General features: G+C 41.2%; 4 protein-coding genes across 7 annotated transcripts; 2 read left to right on the top strand and 2 right to left on the bottom strand.

Moving 5' to 3' along the window:
- The first annotated feature begins 599 nt into the window (after positions 1–599).
- Positions 600–4,899, top strand: LOC120550799 (probable crossover junction endonuclease EME2). Of its 3 annotated transcripts, none has more exons than XM_039787645.1 (8): positions 600–1,311; positions 1,865–1,986; positions 2,135–2,221; positions 2,391–2,512; positions 2,651–2,729; positions 2,948–3,045; positions 3,120–3,309; positions 4,396–4,899. In XM_039787645.1, the coding sequence occupies exons 1-8, from the start codon at positions 852–854 to the stop codon at positions 4,549–4,551; spliced, it is 1,314 nt and encodes a 437-aa protein (XP_039643579.1). In that variant the 5' UTR covers positions 600–851; the 3' UTR covers positions 4,552–4,899. The 3 variants fall into 3 exon arrangements, with proteins under 3 accessions (XP_039643579.1, XP_039643577.1, XP_039643578.1); XM_039787643.1 differs by having other exon boundaries at positions 697–1,311; positions 2,930–3,045; XM_039787644.1 differs by having other exon boundaries at positions 705–1,311; positions 2,138–2,221; positions 2,930–3,045.
- spsb3b (splA/ryanodine receptor domain and SOCS box containing 3b) lies at positions 4,898–11,233 on the bottom strand. Its single transcript, XM_039787646.1, has 7 exons — positions 10,890–11,233; positions 9,115–9,250; positions 7,685–7,865; positions 7,245–7,432; positions 7,015–7,117; positions 6,435–6,560; positions 4,898–6,067 (listed from the first exon to the last, which is right to left on the bottom strand). The coding sequence occupies exons 1-7, from the start codon at positions 10,928–10,930 to the stop codon at positions 5,535–5,537; spliced, it is 1,308 nt and encodes a 435-aa protein (XP_039643580.1). The 5' UTR covers positions 10,931–11,233; the 3' UTR covers positions 4,898–5,534.
- A 132-nt stretch (positions 11,234–11,365) lies between these two features.
- nubp2 (nucleotide binding protein 2 (MinD homolog, E. coli)) lies at positions 11,366–15,317 on the top strand. Of its 2 annotated transcripts, none has more exons than XM_039787649.1 (7): positions 11,366–11,487; positions 12,021–12,136; positions 12,703–12,901; positions 13,473–13,627; positions 13,913–14,023; positions 14,213–14,282; positions 14,714–15,317. In XM_039787649.1, exons 1-7 carry the CDS (start codon positions 11,472–11,474, stop codon positions 14,851–14,853), a joined length of 807 nt encoding a protein of 268 aa, XP_039643583.1. In that variant the 5' UTR covers positions 11,366–11,471; the 3' UTR covers positions 14,854–15,317. The 2 variants fall into 2 exon arrangements, with proteins under 2 accessions (XP_039643583.1, XP_039643582.1); XM_039787648.1 differs by lacking the exon at positions 11,366–11,487 and adding an exon at positions 11,655–11,903.
- A 430-nt stretch (positions 15,318–15,747) lies between these two features.
- atp6v0cb (ATPase H+ transporting V0 subunit cb) lies at positions 15,748–25,126 on the bottom strand. The gene is made up of 3 exons (XM_039787650.1): positions 24,841–25,126; positions 17,780–17,963; positions 15,748–16,743 (listed from the first exon to the last, which is right to left on the bottom strand). Exons 1-3 carry the CDS (start codon positions 24,911–24,913, stop codon positions 16,539–16,541), a joined length of 462 nt encoding a protein of 153 aa, XP_039643584.1. The 5' UTR covers positions 24,914–25,126; the 3' UTR covers positions 15,748–16,538.
- Positions 25,127–26,338: the final 1,212 nt, after the last annotated feature.

The following is a 26,338-nucleotide window of genomic DNA, read 5'->3' as shown; positions in this document are numbered from 1 at the left end:
TAATAATTTTCAAGAATGTAACTGTAGAGAGAAAGAAAAAATCTGGAAGGAAAATGTAAATATAATTGTTCTTTCAATACATCGACATATTTGTGAATTTCCAATGAAGTCATAACATGTATAATAGAATAAATCAGTTGTTTCAAAATAGTCAAAATACATTATAAGATCAGATTTACAAAGTGCAAATTATATTAATGCAAGCTTGTATGTAAGCATATGTTTTATCAAATTCATTTTGGATGCAACATTAACATCCGTGATATAGCATTTGCTTACCTTTTGATCCCCCCACCCCCAGCTAATCGTCATCAAATTGGCTATTATAGGCTACTGTAGTCTAACTGTTTAAACACCATCTGCAGGCCTGTTACCTCAATATCTGCATACTCAAATTTTCTTTTTTTTCATATCTCTCTCGCCTTATGTGTTTCTAATATATTCTACTGCGTAATGTGTAATGACACAAAGTAGGCTACAGCAACAACTTTAGTTTTAGGATTTTTACTATCCATCCCACCCATTCAGGCAGTGTTTAATCAGCGAGTCCTGAGATTTAATCCAATAAAACCAATATGTGTCGGCCATAAACTGTGGTGTCTGTCTGCCGTCTGCAGTTACTAATGAAAGACATCTAATCTACCCTGTGGTCGGGTTTATTCGAGAAAAAGTCCCCTCTGTTTCCAGGGTGGTATAATTGCTAATAGCCATCTACTGTATAAATGTAATAGCCTATGTAGCGCGTTTTTTTTGTATCTTTTGTCCCTCAGCAGACACCATCGAGGTGATACAACATTGCTGTTTCATGTGTTGTGTAAATAATGCATTCAAGGAGTCGTTAAACATATGAAATGTCTGCGTTGCGTAGAGCAAAAACATGGGAAATATCTGAATCTGAGGAAAGCGACGCTGAGACAATCCCCGACTTAAACCGCGATGAGAGCGGTCAAATATTAGTAACAGTCAGCACAGACGTAAGAGATGATCAGTCTTCAGACCACAAGTCCAAAACCCTCCCATCGTCACCCACAAAAACGGAATCCAGTCAAACTTCTGCTTTGTCTCCCCCGCGACCGGATGGATGTGGCACACCAAGCCCTGCAAGAAAACGCCGCACCAAGGAGGAGATAGAGGCGGACAGACAGGCTGCCAGGGAGAGGAAGGAGGCGAGAGACAGGCAGAGAGCAGCCAGAGCCCGGGAGAAAGAGGACAGGAGACAGGAGCAGCAGAGGAGGAGAGAGGCAGCGGAGAACCTCAAGAGTCTCCGGCCAGAGAACTGCCTCAGGTGTCTGACTGTCTGCATAGATCCAGGTACACCATGCTGCCTTCAGGTGCTGTCGGAAACTTTTCTTCCCATCGCCTACAGCTTTTAATATATGCTACAAATACACATAGCAGTTAATTGCAGTTAAAATCATAATATTTTGATATAGATATTTTAATGTAAGAAATATTAAATGCTATTATTTTTCCATTGATTATTTAATGTTAACAACGTTGACAAAGTAAAAAGAATTAGCTGGAAGGCAGTCCGTTTTTAGTATATAAATGTATTGGGGGAAATGTGCTTTATTATTGGGGTTTCTGGTGTTGTTTTTGTATCCCAATTAAGTGCATTTAGTTTATATTAGTTTAGAGTCTTAGTTTTGGATGACATCTGTGATATTTTTATTTAAATAATAAATATACACACCTACTGGCTAATATATCAATTAAAACTTTAGGTAATGACAATTGCATGCATGCCAATTTGTATTCACAAGTTTTAAAGTCTGTGTCAACCAGGTTATGACTTCCATAAAGAGGACAATAGGCTAAAAGGCTGCATATGCATACATCTGGAAGACTGTGTGCTTTTCTCCAGCTCTTCTGCAACAGGATGGCTCAGACATCTTGCTGGACACCCTGACTACATTTGAGTGGAGGTTTAGCATTGAGAGCCAGCAGCTCCCACACAGCATCACCTGGACCAGAGACTTAATTCAGGTAGGCACCTCACGCCTCTCCTAACATAATAAACATAAACATTTGACTTGATTGTGATATTTTGGCTGCATTCATTTGCTGTATTTTTACTTACATAGTCTTACTTTTTCTACTTTCTCCAGTGGGATCATTACTGTTTTGTCTTTAGCAGGGAGTTGACTCGGTGGAGGAGGAGCAAGTGGTTTTGGTGCTGGGTCTGACGGACTTCATGGACATGGTGATCTCTGGGAAGAAAGTAAGCAACCTTTTAAAGTTGTAATAAATTAACTATGATGGCAGTCTACACAATGAATTCTTTGTTGTTGTGATTGTGACCTCAGGTAGGCCTCAGGCTTTGTTGCATGTTTTCAGTGTCCATGCTGCACCCTGGTGCCCTCCTCTATGTTACTTTGTTGCCACTGCAGATGCTAGACAGTGAAGGAGAGGAGACAAGGATGGGGTCTTTCCTCAGTCCAATTTTGGAGTGTCTCAACCGGGAAGCCAAGAAGGTCACTCTCTTAGTGTCAGACTCTCAGACAGATAACAGGTTAGTGTATGTGTCCGTAAATGTGTCTTCCGATAGACAAATATCTCAGTTACTTTCCTATTGATTTGGTGAGATGACACTGACACATTGGCTTTCATGTACACACTCTGACCTTACTTTGGGTTTACTTACCAACAGGACCGATGCTTATGGTGTGCATTTACTAGATGAGACGCTGCAATCCAAATTGGGGATGGAGAACTTGGATGTGGAGGAGGTCAGTTTACTTTGAATCTGATACTTAGTTTATCTTGCATGCTCTTTTTGTAGATGTTTTGCCACTTAATTGTATGTTTCAGAAGAAAACTGCTAAAAACTGTACATACTTGACATACATACAGTACATGTTCACGATGAGTTTTGAATCAAGTACAGAAGATGAGGGGTTTCTTTGGTACGGTCTCCATTTCTCTCCAGGTTCTTGTGTTTCTGCAGCTCTGCAAGAATATCTCACTGGTCTTCCTGGAGGGCTGGCAGGAGGTCACTAACCACGTGTGTGCCGTCACCAAGGCCTTATCAAAACGCCCTTTTAAGTACGCAGCCACTCCAGTCATTGTCACATTAATAGACAAGGAAAATGTATGTCACTTATAAGATGTCCTTCCAGACTGCTGACAGAGCAGGCAGAGCTGCCCTTCTGTGTGGACGGTTCATGGGCCAGCGGAGTTCGCGTGGAGAGGGACGGCTTGGGGCTGATCCAGGTCTGGAGCAGGCAGATTCAGCAGCTGAACAGAGTCAGCCCTGCTGTGGCCTCCACTGTGACTGCTGCCTACCCGTCTCCTCAGCTGCTGCTGCAGGTACACCCGAGTGCGCTTCAGTATGGTCTTGTAGAGCTCAGTGCATGGACGATGGTGCCACCACTAGCAGGGTTGTGGCCTGGATGCCCACTGTGAGGCAGCTGAGGCATTTTGGATAAATCACAGGAACTACATTGCTTTTTATTACTTTTAGGAGGTATACAAATCAACCTTGACAATATACAGTATATTTTACATTAATGGTCCCATATAAAAAGTGAGATTTCAATGTATTCTCCTATTATAAAGCAGGTCGAGGTGCTATATAAATATTGTGAGTATAGAAAACACTCAATCCACTGAGAAATGCACACAGCCTGTATTCAGACACGGTTCTTTTAAACAAGCTGTCAGGACTTCTGTACGGTTGTGATGTCACAACAATACTACATAATAGGTAGAAAGTGCCGCTACAGTGACATTACAGTCATTCCTGGCTGCAATGATGCTGCAGAGATGCAGATGTGGAAGACCCAAAAACGCTGACCAATCAGCGCAGACTAGGCTTTTTTGGGAGGGGGGCTTAAAGAGACAGGCGCTAAACAGAGCGTTTCAAAAAGAGGGTGAATACAGCTATATTCAGACAGACATTATGAGAACAATAATGTGTTTTTGGAACATTTAAGCATGTAAACATGTTCTAGTAGAAACCCAAAATACAATTATGAACCTGCAAATGAGCATGACATGGGACCTTTAACTGGTGGGTTTTTGAAAGGATTTAAAGCTTTAGTGTGTAACTTTTTTGATATTAATGAACGTCTGTTACATTCAAGCCATTGTCAAATGAGTTGCTACAAAGCTAATTAAGACTATCAGCTCCACACAACTCTCTCAGTATTTCTCAGGGAGAGGAGACTGTGTGCGATCACAGAAGGCTTGTATCATGTGGCGCCAAATTCCTCATGGGGGCGGCAAAAAACGTCACACTAGAGCTTTAAGCCCAAAAAGTTAAAGAATGGTATTCAAATAATATATGTTAATACATAAAACACACAATGTGTTCAAGACATAAAACATTGCCACATTTTTGTGTCCTGAAAGAACATTCACAAAAACAAAAATATCTTTCTATTTTTATTTTAGGCGTACCAGAGTTTAGGGTCAGAGGAAGACAGAAAGGGTCTGCTGGCTGCTCTCTTGGTGAAAAGTGGAGGTAAAGAGAGACGTATAGGACCGGAGATATCAGCCAGAGTTTACCGCTGCTTCACAGCCCAGAACGCCCAGCTGGTCCTGGACTGACCTGTCCACTTGAGGACCAGATGGACGGACGTCAGCGAGGATTATCTGGTCTCTAATGACACTTTGTCACCACTTGGTTTCTAATGTGTTAATGATGATGTTTACAACCTAAAACTATGCCTTAGGTATCATGTTTACCTTCCAGTAAAGCACTATTTATAACCATCTGAACTTCAACAGATTCGAGGAATAGAATATATTTAGTAAAATAAGGAATTATTTGATGTGTATTATTTTATTCTGTTTATGTGTAAATGCAAGCTGTATTGTCGAAGGGACCTCCGTGAACTCTGTGATATTGTTTTTGTTTATGCGTGAAATGGTTTATAAAAATGAGCTGCAGCAGAACTTTTCATTTTTATTTTATTTTAGAGAATTTCCTGAGTAAGAAAGTTAACAAACTGTAAATAGAAAAACAAATCCTCTTGTGAGCAAGAACACCACCACCGTTGATATTCAAGCCAAATGCTGATTACAAAACACATTTACAAAAAGTCTTTTCCACAGTATCAAAAAAGCAACTCCTTTCCCCCTGGAGTCTGTCCCTGAGAATAACAAGTGTACACTTTCACAAGATTTCCAGTGTGTTTTTTTTGTCAAAGTCTAATCTGGCAAACATTAGGCCTTCCAAACAGTGACTGGCATATCATTATAATTATTATTGTTATTGTTATCATTAACCCCATGATAGAAATTGGCTAAAATGTAAATGAATGACCCAGATGTCACTCTACAATCTCAACTTCATTAAATGTCTCATACGCTACACACTCACTCCCTTCTCCCCATTCAATGGCAAAGTTGTTTGAATGTCACAAACTTGCTAAATAAAAAAACAAGAAACAATCCACGCCAAATGTAGATTAAGAAAAAAAAATGGCTAAAAGATGAGATTGCTCTTCTTGATTTCCAACAGGAGATGTTGATGGCAATGGTAGAATAGCTGTGTGCCAAACACTTACAAATACCTTTTGACTGCTAGGTCATGTCCAGCGGCTTCTTTTACATCGGTAATCCTCCGGCTCAGAGCAGCAGCTGTCGTAGTCGCTGCTGGGAGGAGTTGGAGGACAGTGGCAAGTGCAGGGTTGAGATTGAGGTGACATGTGACAGGGGCACTGGTATGGGACTGTGTCGAGAAACGGGCTGGTGCAGGGGCTCGGGGAGGCGCAGGCACTCAGGGTGGAGGCTGGGCCCGGGATGGGGCTGGAAGGCAGGCTCATCTCCTCGTAGAAATCCTCAAGCAATTCCTCGTGCTGCTCCGAGGCTTCGGGGCTGTTGCTGAGGGTGAAGACCCAGCCCAGCTGTAAGTGAAGGAGGGTGCGCAGGCCTGGGGGCAGCTCTATAGCATTTAGTACATCGGGGCAGCAGGGCAACATTTGGCGGAGCTGGGCACAGCAAAGGTACTGCAGGGAGGTGGGTGTATAGCAGGCACGGATAATCTTCATACTGCTTTTAGCTGCTGTGGAGCACACCATGGGGAAGAACTTCTTGTTCTGCAGCCTAGTGGCAGCAACACCTGTTGTAGCAGGAGAGAAAAACAGAATCGGAGGTGAAGGGATTTAGGATTAAAGCCCAGTTCAGACCAAAGATTCGCGATGAGAAGAGTTGAAACTTGCAACTGCTTGCGACGCGCCAGTCTCCAACGTTCTGATACCTTCCACTGGCGACTTGACAAGCTGAGTCGCAGGCTGCTTGCCTCTCCGAGACGGGCCAGTTCAGACCGCTGCGACTTTTCCCAGCAATGTTCTAAAACCGTTTCGTCTCGTGGCAAATCTTTGGCCTGAACTGGGCTTAAGAGCCACTTGGCAGTTATAACTAAAATGCTGTTTTCTCGTGTTTTATGTAGCTAAGAAGACCTGCTTGAATTACAGATATACACGCACCTAAACAGTGTCGATTCTTGTAGAAGGTCAGGGTACCATGCCAGGTGTCCAGGTGCACTCCTATGATGGAGCCCTGGCCAAACCGAGAGGAGAACTTCACATTGTCCCCTTTGTGCTGGAGGAAACCTTTGAATATATATAGATAAAAAACAGTTTAGGGGTCCCCACTAAAGAGGGGACATGTCTCTTTGGTAGAACTGCTTCAACAACATCTGAAATGTGACAAGACCCCCACCTGGACAAGCAACTCAAAATTGTACTTAAGCTCAGTACTTAAATACCAGTCTACCAAGCTGATGTGTGGGGAGCGTCTAGCGCCGTAAGGCTGCCGTGCATCACCCAGGTGGGTGCTACACATTGGTGGTGGTAGAAAGTAGTCCCTCCCCCCACCCCCCACCCGAAGTGCTTTGAGTGTCTATGATAAAGCGCTATATAAATGTATATGAATTATTATTATTATTATTATTATAAAATAAATAAATAAAATAAAACTTTTCACAACTAGTCAAAAGTCTCCATCCAGTTTCACGGATCACTCTGATAATTCATGGTATATATTAATCCCAGTATACCCTCTAACCTGTGTAAGAGAGCCCCCAACTGTTCTCATCGTGTCCCAGCAGGCTGCCAAAGCTGAATTTGAACTTCTCCAGGTCCAACTCTGCAGTTCCAATTCCCACCATCTACAAAACAGTAAAAAAAACAGGATCAAAACAGGTGAAGTACTTCTAGCTTTTCATTAGATGATAGTTTGCAGTGATTCTCAACATCCAAACAGAGATTTAGAAACATCTTCAGGCTGCTACCCACCATATCGGTTCCATAGACAGGAGAGGTCATCTTGACTTCCCAGAAGTGTTGGCCGTCTGAGAGCTCCTTGGTGCCGCGGATGGCAGCTGTGCCGCAGCTGTAGTCAGAGTGAAAACTCACCTTCCTTTTGTTGCAGCTGAGGAAGGCTCCGGAAGACTTGTAGTGCTCGTCCCACTCCCAGTCAAAACCTGGGAACACAAACACATGAACGTTATGATTTCATACTTTGAAATATCTGAACAACTCTTGGATGAATTGGAATATGAAGTCATGTGCTCACAAAAGCCAATCATAGAATGTGTAATATACTGTCATATTTCTGTGAAAGCCTTGTATTAGTCTGGCCAGCTTCAACACTACACTTTTTTTTACACAATTTACACAGTGTACACTGCTGTGTTTATATGGTGTATTACTGTATTCATCAGCTTTTTACTCACCCTCATCCTCCTCCCCACAGAGGCAGTCACTGGTGACACAGAAGCCCGGGCCGAGCTCTTTCTGTCGGTCACACTGGCAGAAAGACTCCCCTATCACCGGTACTGTGCTGGGCAGGGCCACCGCCTCAGATATGGCCTGAGAACTCTCCAGGTAATCCACCTCAGACTCCACGCTGCTGATCTGTTTGACACAAACAGCATCTTGTAAGTTCGTAGACGTGGCCATGGTCCAGGGATGTTGGCTTGAAAGCCGCGAAAAGGTATTAGATCCAGTGGAGAGAGCCTGAGAATTGTATTCAATGTTTTCTAATTTCCACTGAAAGCCCTGATGCCCTTTTTGTAAAGACGAGCCTTTTGGTAGCGGTAAGAAAGAGCAACTTGAAAGTCACAGTTTTGCTATCTTGCACTCGACGATCCAAAGAGCCAAATGAGAGTCATAATTCAAAGCCTCAACAAGTCTTTTTCCTTCAAAGCGGTTCATGGTACCTATTGGTTACAGAAGTCATGTGTGCTAGTAAGTAAAATTAGACCCCTTCCAAAAATACTAAGCCTCCTAGCCTTACCTTTGGAGACCATGTCTTACACACAGCCATTTCAGACAGGGGACAGTGCCAGTGGAAAACTACTGGTACTTGAGGAGGAAATATTATCTGTCATATGTGGTCACACCCAGGGGTGTAGTGCAGTTCAAGTGAGGAAATTGAATATTCTTAGTTCGCATAATTGGTTGAAATTCACTTTTTTTTTAAGTGCTTGAAGATCCAATTATTACTAAAGCTTATGTCATGAAGAGAGACAATAAAAAAAGTCAAAGTTGCCGTATTGACTTTTGAGGTGTGTTGATAGATGTCAACCCCTGCATTGAGTAACATGCAAGAAAACATTTCACCTTAAAAGTTGCCGGTGTTGTGTCAAGTTCTGCATCCCTGCCGAGAATTGCATTCACAAGGCAAAATAATGGTTTTTAAGTCAAAGTACTGCTTAAAAACTAAATAAACTTCTCTGTCATGTTTATCAATGATGATAAATGAGCTGAAGTGTGAAAATTTAGAACAATTAAGGGTCATCAATGTTTAACTAGACTCAGTAGTAGTAGCATTTCCTTGCTGCCTGTGAGATGGATGCAATTTATTTGGCAGCGATGAAATTATTGTTGCTGCCCGAGTGGATGCAATTCTTGGCAGGGATGCGAAACTCAGCACGACACTGGTACTTAACACAAATAGCAGTACACCACTTATCACACCATACCTGTTCTGATGTCAAAAACTTTTTTTATCCTCTAACATCAAACAGCGATGCTTGTTAGAGTCTCTTTATCCAAAAAATACACTTCATCTAAATATTTCCCTTTAAAATTCAACATTTTCCGCACTCTACACTTTGCTCCACTTTTCTTTTGTTCCACCCCACAAACCTTAAAGTCTCACCTGTGTCGTCGTTTGGCCTTCCCATTCCTCCCTGTCCCTCGTCTGGATCACTGCCATAACATCTGTCTCTTGCCGTGTTTCGCTCCAGGCCAAATGCCGAGCCCGGCCGTTCCTGCCTCTTCTCAGCATGGCAGCTCTGTGGACAGCAGACCCGACACTTGTACAACCAGCTGCCATGTGCACAGTGGGCCATGTACTACTTTTTTATTTAATTATGTCAAGTAAGGTCGGTGTTGAACTCCTTGTTCACAGTTTATTTGTTTGTTGAGGTCAGATCTTTTTTTTTTTTAATGGACACATACGCGTACATATCTACTTACACATTTCCAAAACCTAACAGGAAGAGAGACAGTAATAACTGCCTGTTTCTGATAGAAGAGGGCTTTCTGGGAATTAAAAACATACCGATTCAGCTGAATAGGAGTTTAACTGCAAAATGAGGTCTCAAATTAATGAGCAAATATCCAAATAAACCAATGATGAGAGTGTATCATCTTAAGTTGGTTGCATTGTTTCAAAATTGAAAGATGGTAGCTTATGGTTTGAATAATAAATTGCAGAGTGTAATGAGTTTTTTTCTTGTATTCCAACTCAGCTTGTTTCTCCAATGTCTTACAAACTTGTTGGACAACTGAAATGAGGTCAATTGGTAATTATAAAGTGCAAACATTTGCTTTGGGCTTTTCTCAGTTCAACACAAAGACTGTATAAAACAGGTTTAACAGTGTGTTCACTAACCTTTTCTCTAAGAAAAATGACAATGTGTGAGATAGCTACCACATTTGAGGAACCTTTAGGGGAAATTTAGGTCGAAGTTTGATCCAGTGTCACAAAGGGAACAATTAAAGTATAAATAACAATAATAAAAAACATGGAAAACAATCAAATAAGTTGATGCAATTTCAATGACCCAAACATTATTGGCATTCTGCCTCTATCCAGTTTGTATTCATGCAGTATGTAATGACACAAGCATAATTCTTAGTTAGATATTTTTTAGTAACGTCACCCTTCATGGGTCCAAATGTATTGACCAATAACAGAACTGACTAATATGTTTGCTTTAAAAAGAAATCTTATCTATGTTGAACTGTTTTCCACGTCAAAACCATCAAGTTTGAATTTAATCACTTGTATGAGTACAACACTATTAGTTTTTTACAAGTCTAATAGAGATGTTTAATATCATGATAACATAGTTTACACTTCCAACCTCAACAAGAGACAACATATTTACTAAACCTGTTAGCATTGCTTGGTTTATGCCAACGCTGAACACAGCAGCTGATGACTGTTGCTTTGCAAGCAGGTGCAGGAGATAACTGCCAATAATTTAGATTAGTTAGACTGTAGATAGTCTCACTTTAATTGGGCCTTACCCTACATACAGTAAATGCATCATCTGGGCAACCCAGTCGATACAAACTACAGTAGCCTACCTATGTCAGCCAATGTTCTGCCTGGCAGTAGGACAGTGACAGTGACGTGAATGATTGCATGTTTCAGATATTCACTGAAAAGCGCACCACTGTCCATGTCCTGCCCAGACTTTGTATTAAAATACAGCAGAAGCTCATCCCTTCCTTTAGTGATCCACTTCAGAAAACCTGTTGACTAATAGCATCAGCTCCATGTTTAAATCTCAGCACATACTGCATGTATATTCAGTTAAACTACAGCCGACGTTTTGCTGTGTTGCTGCATCTTTATCTTAACTAAGTTAGTAAACTCAGTGAACCACATTATCTAAATTTTAACAGCAGTTAAGCTCTTACCTTACAGTAGTCGTCCTATACACGGTCTTGCAGTGGCTCATTTGGAAAATGCCAGTGTGCTTCTACTGTATGTCCGACCTTGTGACAGGTGCAGTTTACACTCTGTCCCACTTCGTAGCAAGCTAGACGTAAACATTACTTCTCCACGCCCTTATCGTGTGCCGATTGGATAAGAGACTCAAGTGGGGGAGGAGTTTTCTTTTTTAGTTACCTTTACCCAGAGTCGTTGGCTATCTATGGATAATAACCACTGTGGCCTTTGTGCAAATTATAGAATAATGTGTGGTCTGCTTACTTGATAAAATAACGAGCCCATCATGTACTTAAAATCACAAGTCGTCATCTTAGTTAAAAGTCGAAGACAAGTAAAACGGTTCACTAAACACAATAATCCCGTTTGACCATAGACTGGTTTATTTGTGCGATTGAATGCGTCATTTGGTGCGCAGCGGCATATTATTGGTGGCGTTGGAAAAGAGGCGGGACTTAAATGTAGCATGCGCTGTGTGATTGGCTAGGTGGCGCATGACGATGTACGGAAGTAATTGAGCTCTGTGCTGTGTGCATGCGTCGATTCAAAATATGGAACAAAATAATGGTAAGTCCAGTTACCGGTCATATAATAATAATATATAATAAGCTACGTTCCTATTTTTAGGTCGTCCCTCCGTCACGTTACACGAACTGTTTCGTCGTTGTTTAGATATGGCCCCTGTCAGAAACTGCTGCGTGTTTTTTTAAAAGGTATTCAATTTAAAGCTTAACTGGCGCCTTGGCTGGCTAGCGGAAGCTAATTGGAAATCAGCTCAAGTTTTAACGTTACTTATTGCTAAAGCTTTCAATATCAGTGCTGAGGTTTTTATACCCTCGGGTAATGTAACGTTACTATTACATAGATAATAATGTTTAACAATGTTCCAAACGCACTAGGTCTACCAAGTTATGTTAAACGTGTGACCTCGGCTGATCAAACGTGGCCGCCTTCCCTGCTGCGACATTTCTCTCTGACCGTAGGTTCGGATTACTTTAACAGCTCAGATGACCTACTTTCGTGACATATAAACGGTTACTGACGAAACTCTAGAAATGAACTGCTGAACTTAACAGTTTTCTTTCTCCTTTTCATATGAGACGGGAACTTGGCCCAGGTCCGGCATGTTGTGTTGGTCCTGTCAGGGAAGGGTGGTGTGGGCAAGAGCACCATCACCACAGAGTTAGCACTGGCTCTCAGGCACGCAGGCAAAAAGGTGAGTTCAAAGACCAGCAGTTTGTATGTGCAGCAGAACACAAGAGTGTCAGTATATATGCTGACATGCTATTATTCTATTTAAAACACACGGGGAGCCATTAAAGAGACGTGGTTGCGATACATGTACAAAAACATTACTAAATAGACCTTTTTTACGACAGACATGTTGACATGTCATAGTAGGAAAAGCAGAGGTGTATTCAAAACCATTAATGATGGCTGCATTCCACTTAGGAGAGGCCCTGGTACTGTGCATGCTGACTCACTGAAATAGCTTACTGGGACACTTGATGGAATTGAGCCATCGTTAAGGTTATCAATTTCAGCTGTGCTTTTCCTACTATGACAAGTCAACATGTCTGCTGTGAAAAAGGTCCATATAATGAATGAAATAGTCCACATGTTGCTTATCATTAAACGATTTCAATCATTGTCATTCTTACTTTTAGTATTTATCAGTTATGTTTCTTTCTGTACACAATACCTTACTTGTGTTCTCACAAGTGTTGAGAAATGAGCAACATTAAGTAAACTGACTAATTCATAAAACGATGTGTTCATCAGGTTGGCATCCTGGACGTTGACCTGTGTGGGCCTAGTATCCCCCGCATGCTGAGTGTGGGCCGGCCTGACGTGCACCAGTGTGACTCAGGATGGGTGCCGGTCTACACTGATGCGGAGAAGAGCCTCGCACTTATGTCCATCGGCTTCCTGCTGGAGGACCCAGATGAAGCAGTGGTGTGGAGGGGGCCAAAGAAAACGGGTAAGCTACTCTGCAGCTGTACTTGTCTGTGACACTATTTAATAGACCTATCATGTGGGCACAGAACTTATTTTAAGGGTCTGTACCAGTATATTTTAACATGATTGTTTGTTTTTTTTTTTTTTTTTGAAGGAATTACACACCAGTAAAATATGATAATATCATGATATTCTGGTTGTCTGCTAGGGCTGCTCCATTATGGAAAGAATCATAATCACGATTATTTTGGTCAATTTTGAAATCGCGATTATTTTACACCATTACTCGTTGACTTTTGGAAAGACGTAGTTTATTGAATTTAAAAAACAACAACAGTCAAACAGTTAAACAAATCAACAGTGAAAACACCTTGAACTGTGAAATTTCCCCTTTGCAAACGTAATGTGCAAAATAATCGTTTTTCTCGATGACTGGGATCGTTAGTAGAAATCGTAATCATAATTAAAAATGGATTAATTGCACAGCCCTATTGTCTGCTTTAACATCTATGTCTCAACTTAAACCAGTGAATACTTGGACTCCCTTTCTTCTGCCCAATATCTTCTCCGTCTCTGACTGTCCTGTCCCACAGCTATGATTGCCCAGTTTGTGTCGGATGTAGCATGGGGAGAGCTGGATGTGCTGCTGGTGGACACACCGCCAGGGACTTCAGACGAGCATTTGGCTGTCCTGGAGAACCTTAAAAAACACAAAGTGGATGGAGCCATTTTGGTTACCACACCTCAGGTACCCACTAGTCTGGAGAGACCTTACTGTCAAAAAAAGGAGCAGCAGGACTAACTTACACTAACAAATGTAGCTCTGGCTGTTGACCTTATCATATCAGCGATATAAGTATATGGTCCTGCATGTGTGTTTTCAAGCAAGGTGAAAAAGGAAATTGACCAGCGCAGTGAGCTCCTTTTTACTGTACCATAGATAATACTGTATGTACTGTAGTGTAGACTGGACCCTAACCGGTTGCATGACATCCAGTGACAGTTGTTGTTACTGGTCTTGTATTGTCAACAGGCCGTATCCACGGGGGATGTGAGGAGAGAGATCACCTTCTGTAAGAAGACAGGTGTTCGGATCCTGGGCATCATCGAGAACATGAGTGGATTTGTTTGTCCACACTGCTCAGTATGTAAACTGATACAATTTTATTCATACAATTTAGATGTGAAAAACTTTTCTAATGGAAGTGTTGTTACAGTAATGTGCATCCAAGTATGGAACACTATGAACAATATAAAGGTAAACTGCAAATCAATCGCTGTAGTGCTGTCAAAGTTCAATATATATCCATTAACACATATTCTTTCTTTTCAGGAGTGCAGCAATATATTCTCAAAAGGTGGTGGTGAAGAGTTGGCCAAGCTGACTGGATCAGTTTTCCTAGGTGAGATCAGCGGGATTGAATCACGTGTAACGGTAGCTTCCAGCCACAAGGTGTCACAACACACTGTGACTGCACATTACTCCTCACTCACCATTCATGATTTAGGAGGCATTTTGCATCACTGCCATGCTGCTAAAATGGTCGATCCAGATTTCAGTGCAGCAGGTTTAAAATACTTCAGCGAAGGCATGATGCATACTTATCGATTTATTCTTGATTAAATTAATAGATAATTTAATGGTTTTCCCCGGTAGATCAATCTCTTGAGTAATGATTGATTCTCAATATAGATTTTCATTAATAAGGCTGCCACTTGCATGTTACTTTCAGGCATCACATAGCTGTGAATCCATTTTTAGCAGTGCTGTGAAACTACAGCAGTGCTCTTAACTGGTTAAGATCAGTAATCAACTAGGTCTATTCTGTTTCAGGTTGCGTGCCCTTGGATCCTCTGCTCAGCACGTGTATAGAGGAGGGCAAAGACTTCATGCAGTCATTTCCCAACAGCGCCACCTTCAGTGCCATCAGCAGCATTTCTCAGACTCTGCTCGACAGCCTCCAAACAGCTTGAGCCATGAAATGTATTTGCTAAGTCTGTATTTTGCTAACACACTATCTTAGCACATAAGCTCTGTAAAAAGTAATGTTTAATGCCTACATATTAGTCATCGTGCAGATGTAATGATTTCTATGTTGCGTTTTTGTCATGTACAGTTGAATATAAAACTATTAACCGATTTACCGTTTTTATACCTTAAACATAATACTATCTGCCAAAAGTACAATGCAGGCTTTGTATGCAGTTATCTTCCAGTGCTGCAGGTTTAATTATTGAAGGTTTAACCACAGTGTGAAGATTACCAGCTCTCGCCGCAGAGTGAAACAGAAGACATGAATGCTGTAAAAAAAAAAATAACTCCACTAATCTGTTTTGCAGCTAGACATAATTTTGTAATAAAGAAAAATGCCAAGTCATGCGGTCTATAGAAGACTTGCATGTCACAGTAAAATAAACTGTACTGTGTTTGAAAGCCAGTCAAATCTAAGTTGGAATCTTCTTTAATTCGATTGTGACACACGTCAACACATCAGGATAACTTCAGTATCAGTGGTAATACAGGATTGTAGATTGGCGCTTTAGTAAATGCGTCAGCAGCAGTTCCATTTTCAGAAAACAAACCCCAGATCAAATAGGACCGGTCCTTGCTTGTAACTAGGCCAAACACTAATCTCACTGGATTCCTGCTGCATGCTACAAGCAGTAGCAATCAACTCATCTTTTAAACTTTTGGAGGACATACTTGACATTTTGATCTGGTTTAAGTCTTCTGAAACTAGCCAGCTCTTCAGCTTCATATCCAACAGCAACAAAACACTGAAACCCATGCAGGACCTTAATGACTGGAATGTGGAAGTACAGCCACAGATGGGAGGGGGGAGGGAAGAGAATAAGATGGAGATGAAATTTGGAAATTACACTTGTGAGACCCAATACGGGGCACACACACACCTTTAATGCAAACAGTACTACAGGAAAAACACTGAAGTTTGAGAATGTTTGCGTAATGATTAGAATACAGCTACACACAACTCCCACTTCACCAGCAACATACTAAAGGCAATCTTACTTTTAAACCAAGAATTACATCCAGAGGAATTCCAACCACTTATCACAATTAACCCACAGTGCATTAAATCAATCTATGTAGATATATATGTATGTCTGTATATATGTATAATATAACCTGGGGAATTAAAGACTTTTGCTGCATTAAACAGTTCAATGAACAATTTCTCATAAATAAAATCAGTGGAAAAAAAAAAATCGTAAGTCCATATACATATCTCTTTACAAATAGATTCTCAAGATTAATGCAGAAATTGTGTCAACTCCCAGGTCGATATGGGAGGAGAAAAAGCTGTGCGGCCCTTTGGTCAGCTCTCTAAGACCGGAGACCAAGCTGCCTCAGCTGGCCTCAAGGCCTGAAATAAGTGGAGGGAAAAAAAAGGAATCTTCATCATACAATTTTGAAACACACGCACGCACACGAGACAAACAAATCACTACATTGCGCATTTACAAGTTGACTATCAAATTGGGACAACTGTACACATTGTTGAGATAAGACCATATTTATGGAGCCATTTTAATAATTTTTTTCCCCCGCCTTCACTTCTTTCATCTTGAGTGGCAGACATTTTTTTCTCCAGCAGCAACATAAAAGGACAGATCTTGACATGGAGATGTTTGGGTGTTTATTTCGTGGAGAGAATGAGGGCAACAATAAGCCCGTAGAGACCCAAGACCTCAGCGAAAATCAAGATGAGGATCATGCCCACAAAAAGCCTTGGCTGTTGAGCTGTGCCCCTCACGCCTGCGTCGCCCACAATGCCAATTGCGAAGCCTGCTGCCAGCCCACTGAGGCCCACGCTCAGCCCGGCTCCCAGATGGAGGAAACTCCTAAACACACACAAACACGTTGTCAGCACAAGGGATCGGGGTTAACAATTTAAGCAATTGAGAACATTTTAACTAAACATGCCAAAGTCAGAACAGCTTTTATATTCATGCGACTGTGAGGCATGCACAGAGCTAATGGTTTGTCATACAACATGGTGAAGGTGGGGGTGGGGGGGTGTGATAGAGCAAGTTGTGTTCTCAAGAAAGCGAGAGAGTGACAGCAATTGTCTTCGGATCAAGTGGTGACTCTAGGGTCATAGTGAGAGAAACAAAGTGTCTCCCCTGTGTTTTCTGACCACGTTGGGAAATCTGGAGCAGGAAAAGTGAACCCTCTCCTTGACTTCATGTTGTTTATGGAGAAGGAGAACCAGGAAACGAGTCGGGTTGAAATGCAACGCTACCCAGCGACGTACGTGAGAGGTGCATGTCAGGCTACGGCGTAGGGTCCGACGTAGACGGGTCTGCGTGGGTACGCCATCAATTTTACGCACGACTATAAAACGGCCTTAAGACTTAAAGAACACGGCTTGTGTTATTGTACATCTTTTTTTTTATAAAAAAAAATGCATAAAATGCACTGACTGCAGACCGGTGTTGTCCTGAGCACATGCAGTGATGTGACAAGATTGAAATTGCAGTCAGAGTAGTTTAAGTACACTGGCTGTGTTCATTGTAATGAAGGTATATGTCACAATTGTGTGTTAAATAGTTAATGATTAATGGATACACAGGAAGTACAATGGGGGGAGGGGTGGGCTACACAGATGAATTTTGCTTGTAGGATAAAATTCATTGTTGGTTTTGGTCCTTTCGGGGGCTTTAAAATAATAAAATGACAAAAAGGAACAGCAGCGTCTTCGCAATTGTTTAGCGGTTTTTGTTATGGCTTATGCCGAAGACTGACAAGTGACAGGGCTACATCGCTACAGGCGTACAGCCGACTAAATGAGCCTTTACTACTCAAGATTGTCTCAGAATAAATAAAATGCAATAAAAAGAAATATAGACAACACTAAATGTGATCAACTGAACTCACTTGTAAAGGGTGACCTTCTCTGAGATGTTGTTGGCAATCAGCACTGCTACTACCAGGCCGTAGATGGCTATGATACCCGCCATGACCACTGGGATGATTGACTTCATGATGAGCTCCGGCCTCATCACGGACATGGCGGCTATCCCTGTACCGCTCTTGGCTGTGCCATAGGCTGCTCCCAAGGCTGGTAGGGAAGAGAGAGAGAAGACAACTTTGTTAAATAAAGTAGTGTACACACCATACAGTGCAATACAATAGACTAGCTAGTAGACATGACATGATGGCAGAAAGCAGAGGGCTCAGCTGAATAATGAAGTGAAATAAGACACGGAACAATAGGTTAGTTTCGGTTCCCCTTAAAAATCCAACATGGTTCCATCTGGGGAATTTGTCCTTGTGTACAAAAGGGAAATAACCGACCCGCTCTTTTCTACTGACGCAGATACTATGCGACAAAAAAATAACAATCACCTTTATGTTGTATCTCATCTTCTCAAACTGCTTCAGCCCTTGTAATTTCAGAATGGCCACTGCAGAGTTGTAAACCACTCTCTGAATGAAAAAGAACTGATTAGGCTTAAGCACACAGGGAACTGCTGACATCATAAGAGAAGCGGGGGAGGGGGGGCTACATCTGCTGTGTGCGATCTCCAGTCCACACTAGTCTCTGGCTAGCATCACTGTAATATGACGGGGAAGGAGGAGAACAAAAAGCTTCATCAGCATATTAGCTCTGCTCGCCTGTGACGCTCAGGAGAAAGCATAGTGCAACCTACGTCACACACAGCCAAGTCTGACTGCAGGAGGAGAGTAGAAGAGGAAATCAATAATCAGCCTGCTCGAAAAACTAAAACCATATATAATAGGGGGGCACAATTCAGAAAATGTCACAATTCGATCGATTTTTAGGCTCAAGATTCAAAAATGATTCTTGATTTAAAAAAAAAAAAGAAGTTTCACAGTATGTAAATGTAGTTACTTTTCCCATGTGATTGCAGTAGACATAAAATATGAATCGATTTTTGGAATTCTATGAAATCGGAAGAGCTTGAATCGCGATACGAATGTGAATTGATTTTTTTGCACACCCCTAATATAAATGTAGAATAGCATCCTGGTGAGCAGTGTTGGGCAGTAATGCATTACTTAGTAATATATTACTGTAATATTACTTTCCATAGTAACGAGTAGTGTAAGGAATTACAATTTCCAAAACCGTAATTATATTACAGTTACTAATCGCAGTAACGCTGCCTTACTGAGTTACCCGTGATTTGTTTTTGTCCCAGGTAGGCTTTCTTATGACGACGTGAGGCGTACGCTTGTCGTAATTTAGTGTGCGGCAATTCAGGGCAGGTCACGTCACCATGGCTACTAGCAAAAAAGTTAAACGAAGGATGACGGGGAGAGGAATACTTTCAACAGCTGGAAGTATTGTCATTATATAAAGGCTTTGATCGTCCAACATGTCACTGTGAGCAGAGCCCCTCTTCTCTCTCGCCTTGTGCACGCAAGCACAGCGAGTTACTAGGATGATTGGAATCTGCATCACCAGGTCTATTTCATAATGTAAGCCTATGTGAAACTTGACAAAAAATAAATAAAAAAAAAGCTGTAAACTTAATAGGCCTGTGTAAATGTGCGATAGTCTATGAAACATACAGTAACTGCCTGAATGCAGAATGTATGCAGTTAGGCTGATTGCTGACGACTGAGGTTAATTATTGTTTCAATAAAGTAGAATGAGTTCTAAAGGAGCTGGCTGGACCCAAATATTCATTCGGTGGGTTGGTATTTAATTTGAAAGTTTGATATTCGAATATTTTCTTTTTTGCACAACCTGGCATCCCCCTCCAAACGGTTCTCATTCGCGCTTGAATGTTGGAAATATAATACTCTTTTACAATTTTCTTATAAAGCCTAGCCATTTTAATAGGATGGACAACCCAACCTCGTTATACTTAATATATTTGCTTCTTCTTGGACTACTAAAGTGTTCCCGCAACGGGAGTATTCTCTGGGTAGAGCACAGAACAGCGCAGTTTGCATGGACCGAAGTGCATGCCTGAGCTTGTATTTTGGGTTAAGCTGCGTTGCTTTGACATTGTGGAAAATAAAATAGAAACAAAATGTATTATTCTTTTTACCAGTTATTAATCTAAATTAATCTACTGCGAAATATAGGAGACTTTGAGATTTTACTAGGATGTCACGTCACATGCCCGAAGCTTCGAATAGTCGCTGTTGAAAAGCATCGATCGATCCTGTCCAACAGCGACTATTCGAATCTTCGGAAACAATCGATCGATGCTTTTCAACAGCGAAATTCGAACTTAAATACAAAACATTTCTTCAAATTACAATTTGACCTTGCAATAATTTCCAAAATATCACTGAACTACATTGCACACACCCACTTTCAGACAAAAACAAAAACACTTGTTTACAAAAACAAACCGATGAGTCTTAATATAGATCGATAGATAGATAAGATATATATACCCCAATCTCATAAATCTGCCTCAAGGGGCTTTCTGAGCTGTAGAGCATATGAAACCCTCTATCCTTAGACCCTCAATTTGAATAAATAAAAAAAAAATAAAAGACACAAGCCTTACATTGTGTGACCAAATCACAAATGCCAGTTAGTCTGGAACCCTTTAAGATAATTTTCGATTTCCAAGGGGCATTCTCAACACTGGTAGACCAAAATGCCTCTGACCTACAACCAATCAGAGCAACCAAACATGTGAGCACCGGACAAATGTTAAGACTACAGGGCGTAGAGATGAGCTGTGCTGGTGTAGCGTCAATACGTCTGTAAACCAGAGTAGCTGTTTTTGCCATCAGAATTTGAAAATTGTACTTTAACAGCCATCTATAGGTTCAGGTCATTTTCCAAGCGAGCCAAAAATGACACCATTAGGTATTTTGCGTAAAGGCTCCACAAGTTGTCATTGTCTGAAACACGCCCCATATTAGATAAATGGCTGTGACTGGCCAGCCTGATTCTGCCAGAGCTAATGAAACATGAGCTTGCAGATTTGACTGGTTCTAAGGCAAAAAAAAGAATTAATTTTATTTATTTATTTATTTATTTTTATATTTATTTATTTATTTATTTATTTATTTATTTATTTATTTATTTATTATTATATATATATATATATATATATATATATAGAAGAAACCCTAGAAAGAGTAACAGAGGAGAGATCCCTCTTCTAGGATGTACAAACAATAGATGTACAGTATCCAGCAGTATTAAAACACATATTTACATGCAATGTATTCTCAAAGAGATGAAGACATTTCTTATTTTCACAGATTTATAGATGCTGCTTCGCAAGGCAATTTAAAAAATAGTTAGGAAAAATGCATCATCCTTTGATTAATGTGCTGATCTCGTCATACGATTGGTGTACAAACATGGACCTGACAAAGTTGTTTTTTGCCTCTTCGTAGCAAACATACTGATGAGTAAATGTGAAATGTCTCTTAAGATATAATCTTAGAGAGCCTTGTGCGTACAGCCTGAGGTGCCCTGCCCTGTGTTCTCTCATTTCTTGTGTTGAGCTAGCCTGGAGATAGTTCTGGCAACTCAAAGACTAGCTGTGAGGCTTTCTGGCAAATGGATCTATAGGCAGACAGGAAGATGACACGGGCCAATCTTCAAATGTGCACATGGCAGCCAGCCGTGGCCCCAACTACTTATATTGATTTATCACCAGACAGATGGTATCGATACAAGGTTAAATCACTCCTGCCCATCAACTTAGATTTGTTTGAGTATTACTGGGCACTGGTTTTTCGCAAGCACCAACAAACAGCAGTTCAATATAAAAACTAGATAGCAGATCCAATTGTATTTTTTCCAAAACACACCTTGCAATTTAGCCATGCAAATCTCCTTAAGAACAATATTCTGGAAATGCCTAAAACATGCTTTAAACGGGAGACACTTTTAGCCATTCAGCAATCCATTTACAAAACATATTACAAAATATGTTACTGTCAGTAATGTTATCCTCCTACCCCTACTGAGGTGAGACAGGTGAGGGGTTGATGGAAAGCCCTTAAACATTACCATTCTGTCCTGACAAATAAAGGTTTGATGTGTGGCAGGGCGGCTTCTGCAGTGGTGTAGTGGCACAACCTCTGGGTCTTAATACCTTCAGAAGCTTCGGTAAAGAGCCCCCCCTTCCCTTTTTCTTTTTTCCTCTCTGCAGAATATTTGATGAATGGGATGCCCTTGTGACGTCTTGTGATGTCATAGCAGGAGGTGCCTCCAGCTAGGGATGATCTTGCATGCAATATGCCCACACAATAGACAGCAGATTGGTCTGCTCTGAATAGTGGGTGAATGGGGAAGTACTGGTTGTAGGGAGCGAATTTTAAAATCAGGAAGGTCAAAATTGTAAAAACTTTTTTTTGTCTTAAAATGTTGAGTGCTGGCTGTAGCGTACACTGTATAAAAACACGAGGCTGCATGCAGAAATGATGAGACCAATCTCTTGCATCAGAAGCTGAGGGATGTGTGGAGCATATATGCTACGGTCACTAATTATACCTCTTTATTGAAGAGTGTGAGTTAAAAGAAAGAAAGAAAGAAAGAAAGATAATGTGAACATGAATTAAAAGGGGCAAGAAAATTCCTTTGTGAGAAATTATGGGTTACGATGCTATCCTAGAACATACAGTACATGCTTTAACAACTGCACAGGAAATTGGAAAAGGAAGCCACTGCAATTTATACGATGTATGATGGCACCTTGTGAGTGTCACCTGCTCTGAGGCAGGAATCACGACAGGACACCATCACCAGACTACTAAAACAATGCAACACCACACGAGAAGATCACAGCAACTTACAGCCAGTTTCAGAAAATGGCTTATTCCTGCAAATTAAGTGTCTTTTAGGGTGCGAATCTTTGAGCCTAGAAATTGTGATGTGAATCTGGCATTATTCTCAATATTTTACAAACTGAATAATGGATCAACCCACCAAAATATGACATACATTGCAGCCAAAGTCCTTCAGCTTGTGTACACTAAAGTGACCAACATCACAGAAGCACAAGCTACAATGGATTTCTATCAGCGACACATGGAAAGATCTTCATGCCAAAGTCTGAATCATCAAGTCTCCCTGTCCATACCACATCCCTTCTTTGTGCTGGCATGATCCCCTCCCTACCAGCTAATTCCCCAGCTGTCAGTCCTTCACCACCGCAGACTAATACTACTGCTAGCCTCAGGGTCCACCACCACCATGCTGCCCTTACCTATCACTACACAGAGTTACGACGAGATCAGGGCTGCTTTGGCATCCTGCTGGTTCTCATTTCCTGGTAGGGCCGGAGTTTACGCTTCAAACAGCAGTTACTAGGTCAGATTTTTCTCAGAAACTTCTGAAATACTCTAAAACTCAAGCTAAATGACTTCTGAGATTTGTCATTACAATGCAGCCCAATGTGATTAGTCAACGTGTTAAAACATTCCTTTCACTGACTATTAAATAGGCATGTGGATGTATAAATCTGGGATAAGACAAAAGAGGTGGGAACAGAATCCAAGATGACACTCCGGCAGAAAAAAAAAAAGCTCTTTCATAATAGATTTTAAGGTCTTACCCTAAAGCCGTTCACTGGTAATGTCCCCTAATGATGACCCCCCCAGTGAATGTACCATAAATGAGACAGTTTTGCCAAAAGGCCTCGAGCTACAGCGGGTCAAGCCCTCTGCAACATGGTCAATTAGCAGCTTGTTGATTTCCCATTGGAGCTGCACCCATCCCACCAGTCACCCTAGTTGGGTCAAAAATGTAGGACTTTGCTGTGATACATCACTGGCATATGATGTAGCTCTCATCTTAGATTAAAGGGAAGATAAATACTAGCAAAGGATTCATAAAAAACAAGTATGACCAATACTAAAACAAGCCAGTTTCAAAGTTCCCTTTCTGTGTCACTTCACACTTTCTATCCAAAAACACTGATAACAGTGGTGTCAGACCCTTTATAGTTTGTCAAAATTAGCCATATTTTCTTTTAACAGGTTCACCGCCAACTTGTTAACTTTTGCCTTAATAGTAACATTTCACAAGATCGGTAGCCAGATGGCAATTCCAAGTCAGAAGTTTCATCATGTGATTATCATGTGACCTTGTGTCATTCCTTCGAGCAATAAGGAAGTAAACCAGCTGATCCTGGTTTCCAATGGTTATTAGCAATTTTCAGAATAACTTGCATTAAATTAGATGTGACACTACCGACTTGACAGCTGGTAAATTGTTGCCGAGTAGCACAGTTTACGCAGAACGATGTCAATGCGATTATTTAATGTCATTGGTTATGGTCTCTACTTTCGTGTAAAACTCATCACCTATTGCTATTTAACGTTAGCTACACCATTAAACCCTGCATGCATTAGTGTGACATCTGGCAGAAAGGTGGGATTTAACTTAACCTATAAACCTTCTGCTAAGTGCAGAAAGCTAACAAGCAGCCAACTGTATGAGGGATAAATGGAATACATGTTGACATCTTTAATAAGAGCGTTAACGTTATATTGTCTTATCAGTTGGCAACATTCACCGTTTTAATCAGATAAATCATCTAACGTACAAAACCGAACTAAGCTAGCTAACGTCAAAGCTAACATAATGTAGTCGTCATCAGCTAGCTAGCTCGCGAAGTTAACTAGCTAGCTAGCCTTGACTACAGTTGGTCTTGAAGCAGAGAGGCTAGCAGCGATAATTGCATTAACTAACTAGCTAATACTAACTAAATACTGCCAGGTTAATAAACCAAAATCACTGGCTGCCCCAGCTAGCAGTTAAGTCTAAATAAATGACAGCTCAAGATTAGCAATGCGACGTTAACGTTAGCAAGACTAGCGGGTGGCTTTTAGTAAAGCTTCAAGAAACGCACCATGGTTGACAATTCAAAGCACCCTGTTAGGAATGATATAAATGCAAAATGGGTTAGCAGGAAACGCACAAAACGACATTGTGTAATTAACAAACAGCTTAAATATAAGAGGTGGTCGTGTGATATTACCGCTAAACACCATAGCCGCAGAGGCACCCATCACTGCGAAGAACGGAGAGTATTCGGGAGCTTCGGCCGACATTCTTTCTCACAATATAAAAATAATCTAAATATACAAAATTAATTAGGAATGTCGACTCTTAAAATTGCACTTCGCGAAACCTAACGAAGGCCACAGGCTTGAAATGAGAAACCGAGTATAGCAGGAACCGTCTCAACACCTAACTAGCAGTGTAAACGGGATAGTCACGACTCTTCTGATAAATACCCGGCGCAGCAGTACAAAATGGCGAAGCGGAAAATATCACCTGACTTGGCCATACGGATAAAACCTATCATCGACTGGGTGTGGGGGGCGCAATAAAACAAAGTTTGTTAATGATGTACTGTGCGGCACAACCAATTTATGAAACTAAAACTGTGGATTTAAAATGATAAATTACGTATTCCGTAGAAATAAAGTGTTTATTATATTAGATTTAAAAAAAAAAATTAAAGGTCACCCCTATCAGGCATCACTTTGGTGTGCTCCGCTGCAGACTTCCCCTTTGATATCTAGGCATTCACCCTTCAAAAGCAAGAGGATGAAATGATGGGGATACGCAAGAGGGTGTGGAGACACTGCTAGAGAAAGGGTTTTTTTTAATGTTATCCTAGCTATCAAGGAAATAATACAGCATTTATTTTAAATGTCTTGTTACATTATGTTATAAATCTGACTATAATATGAATGTCATGCTCCAAGAGGGATCCCTTCAAATCTACAATTCCTAATGTTCAAACACATTTCTGCATTTTGCACCAGGACTCTACCATGCAGCAGAGGGTGGTTTACAGTCAGCTGTTATATGCAGCAACGTGGAGCGTGAGAGTGAGAGAATTTGAGGCTGAGTGTGTACAGTTGAGTGTGTGGTGGGGGGAGGGAATTGAGAATCCCCATCCCACTGTATAGCTCCCAGCAAGAGCCATTGCAAGAGCAGGCTCAGAGATCCAGAAACAGGAGGGGTCGAGCCGAGAGAGCTAGGACACCATGGGAGTGATGAAGTGTGTGTGTGTGTGTGTGTGTGTGTGTGTGTGTGTGTGTGTGTGTGTGTGTGTGTGTGTGTGTGTGTGTGTGTGTGTGTGTGTGTGTGTGTGTGTGTGTTTGTGTGTGTGTGTGTGTGTGTGTGAGTCATAGAGCGCTTGTTCAGTCCCCATGCCTCCTCCTCTTCCTCCATCCGTCCCTCCATCCTGCTCCCTCTGCATTGCCTTGTCTAGTCAGCACCAAAGCTCCTTCACTCATGATGCAATTTCTACACTGGCATCACACAGGCCTTTTTTCCTTTCAAATATTTTACTCAGCCAGCATCTAATTCCATCTGCCAAATGCAAGGTTGCGTTATGCAACAAGAAAAGATCATTTTGAGGCATGGGTGATGTGTGTGTGCAGTGATGCATTAATAACAAAAAGACCACAATGAATGAGATGATTTTCACTTGGTTTTCTTTCTCTGCCGACTGGCTGAAC

Source organism: Perca fluviatilis, chromosome 21, assembly GCF_010015445.1.
Source record: "Perca fluviatilis chromosome 21, GENO_Pfluv_1.0, whole genome shotgun sequence".
NCBI classification, from domain to species: domain Eukaryota; kingdom Metazoa; phylum Chordata; class Actinopteri; order Perciformes; family Percidae; genus Perca; species Perca fluviatilis.
This window is presented reverse-complemented; position numbering and strand designations above follow the sequence as displayed.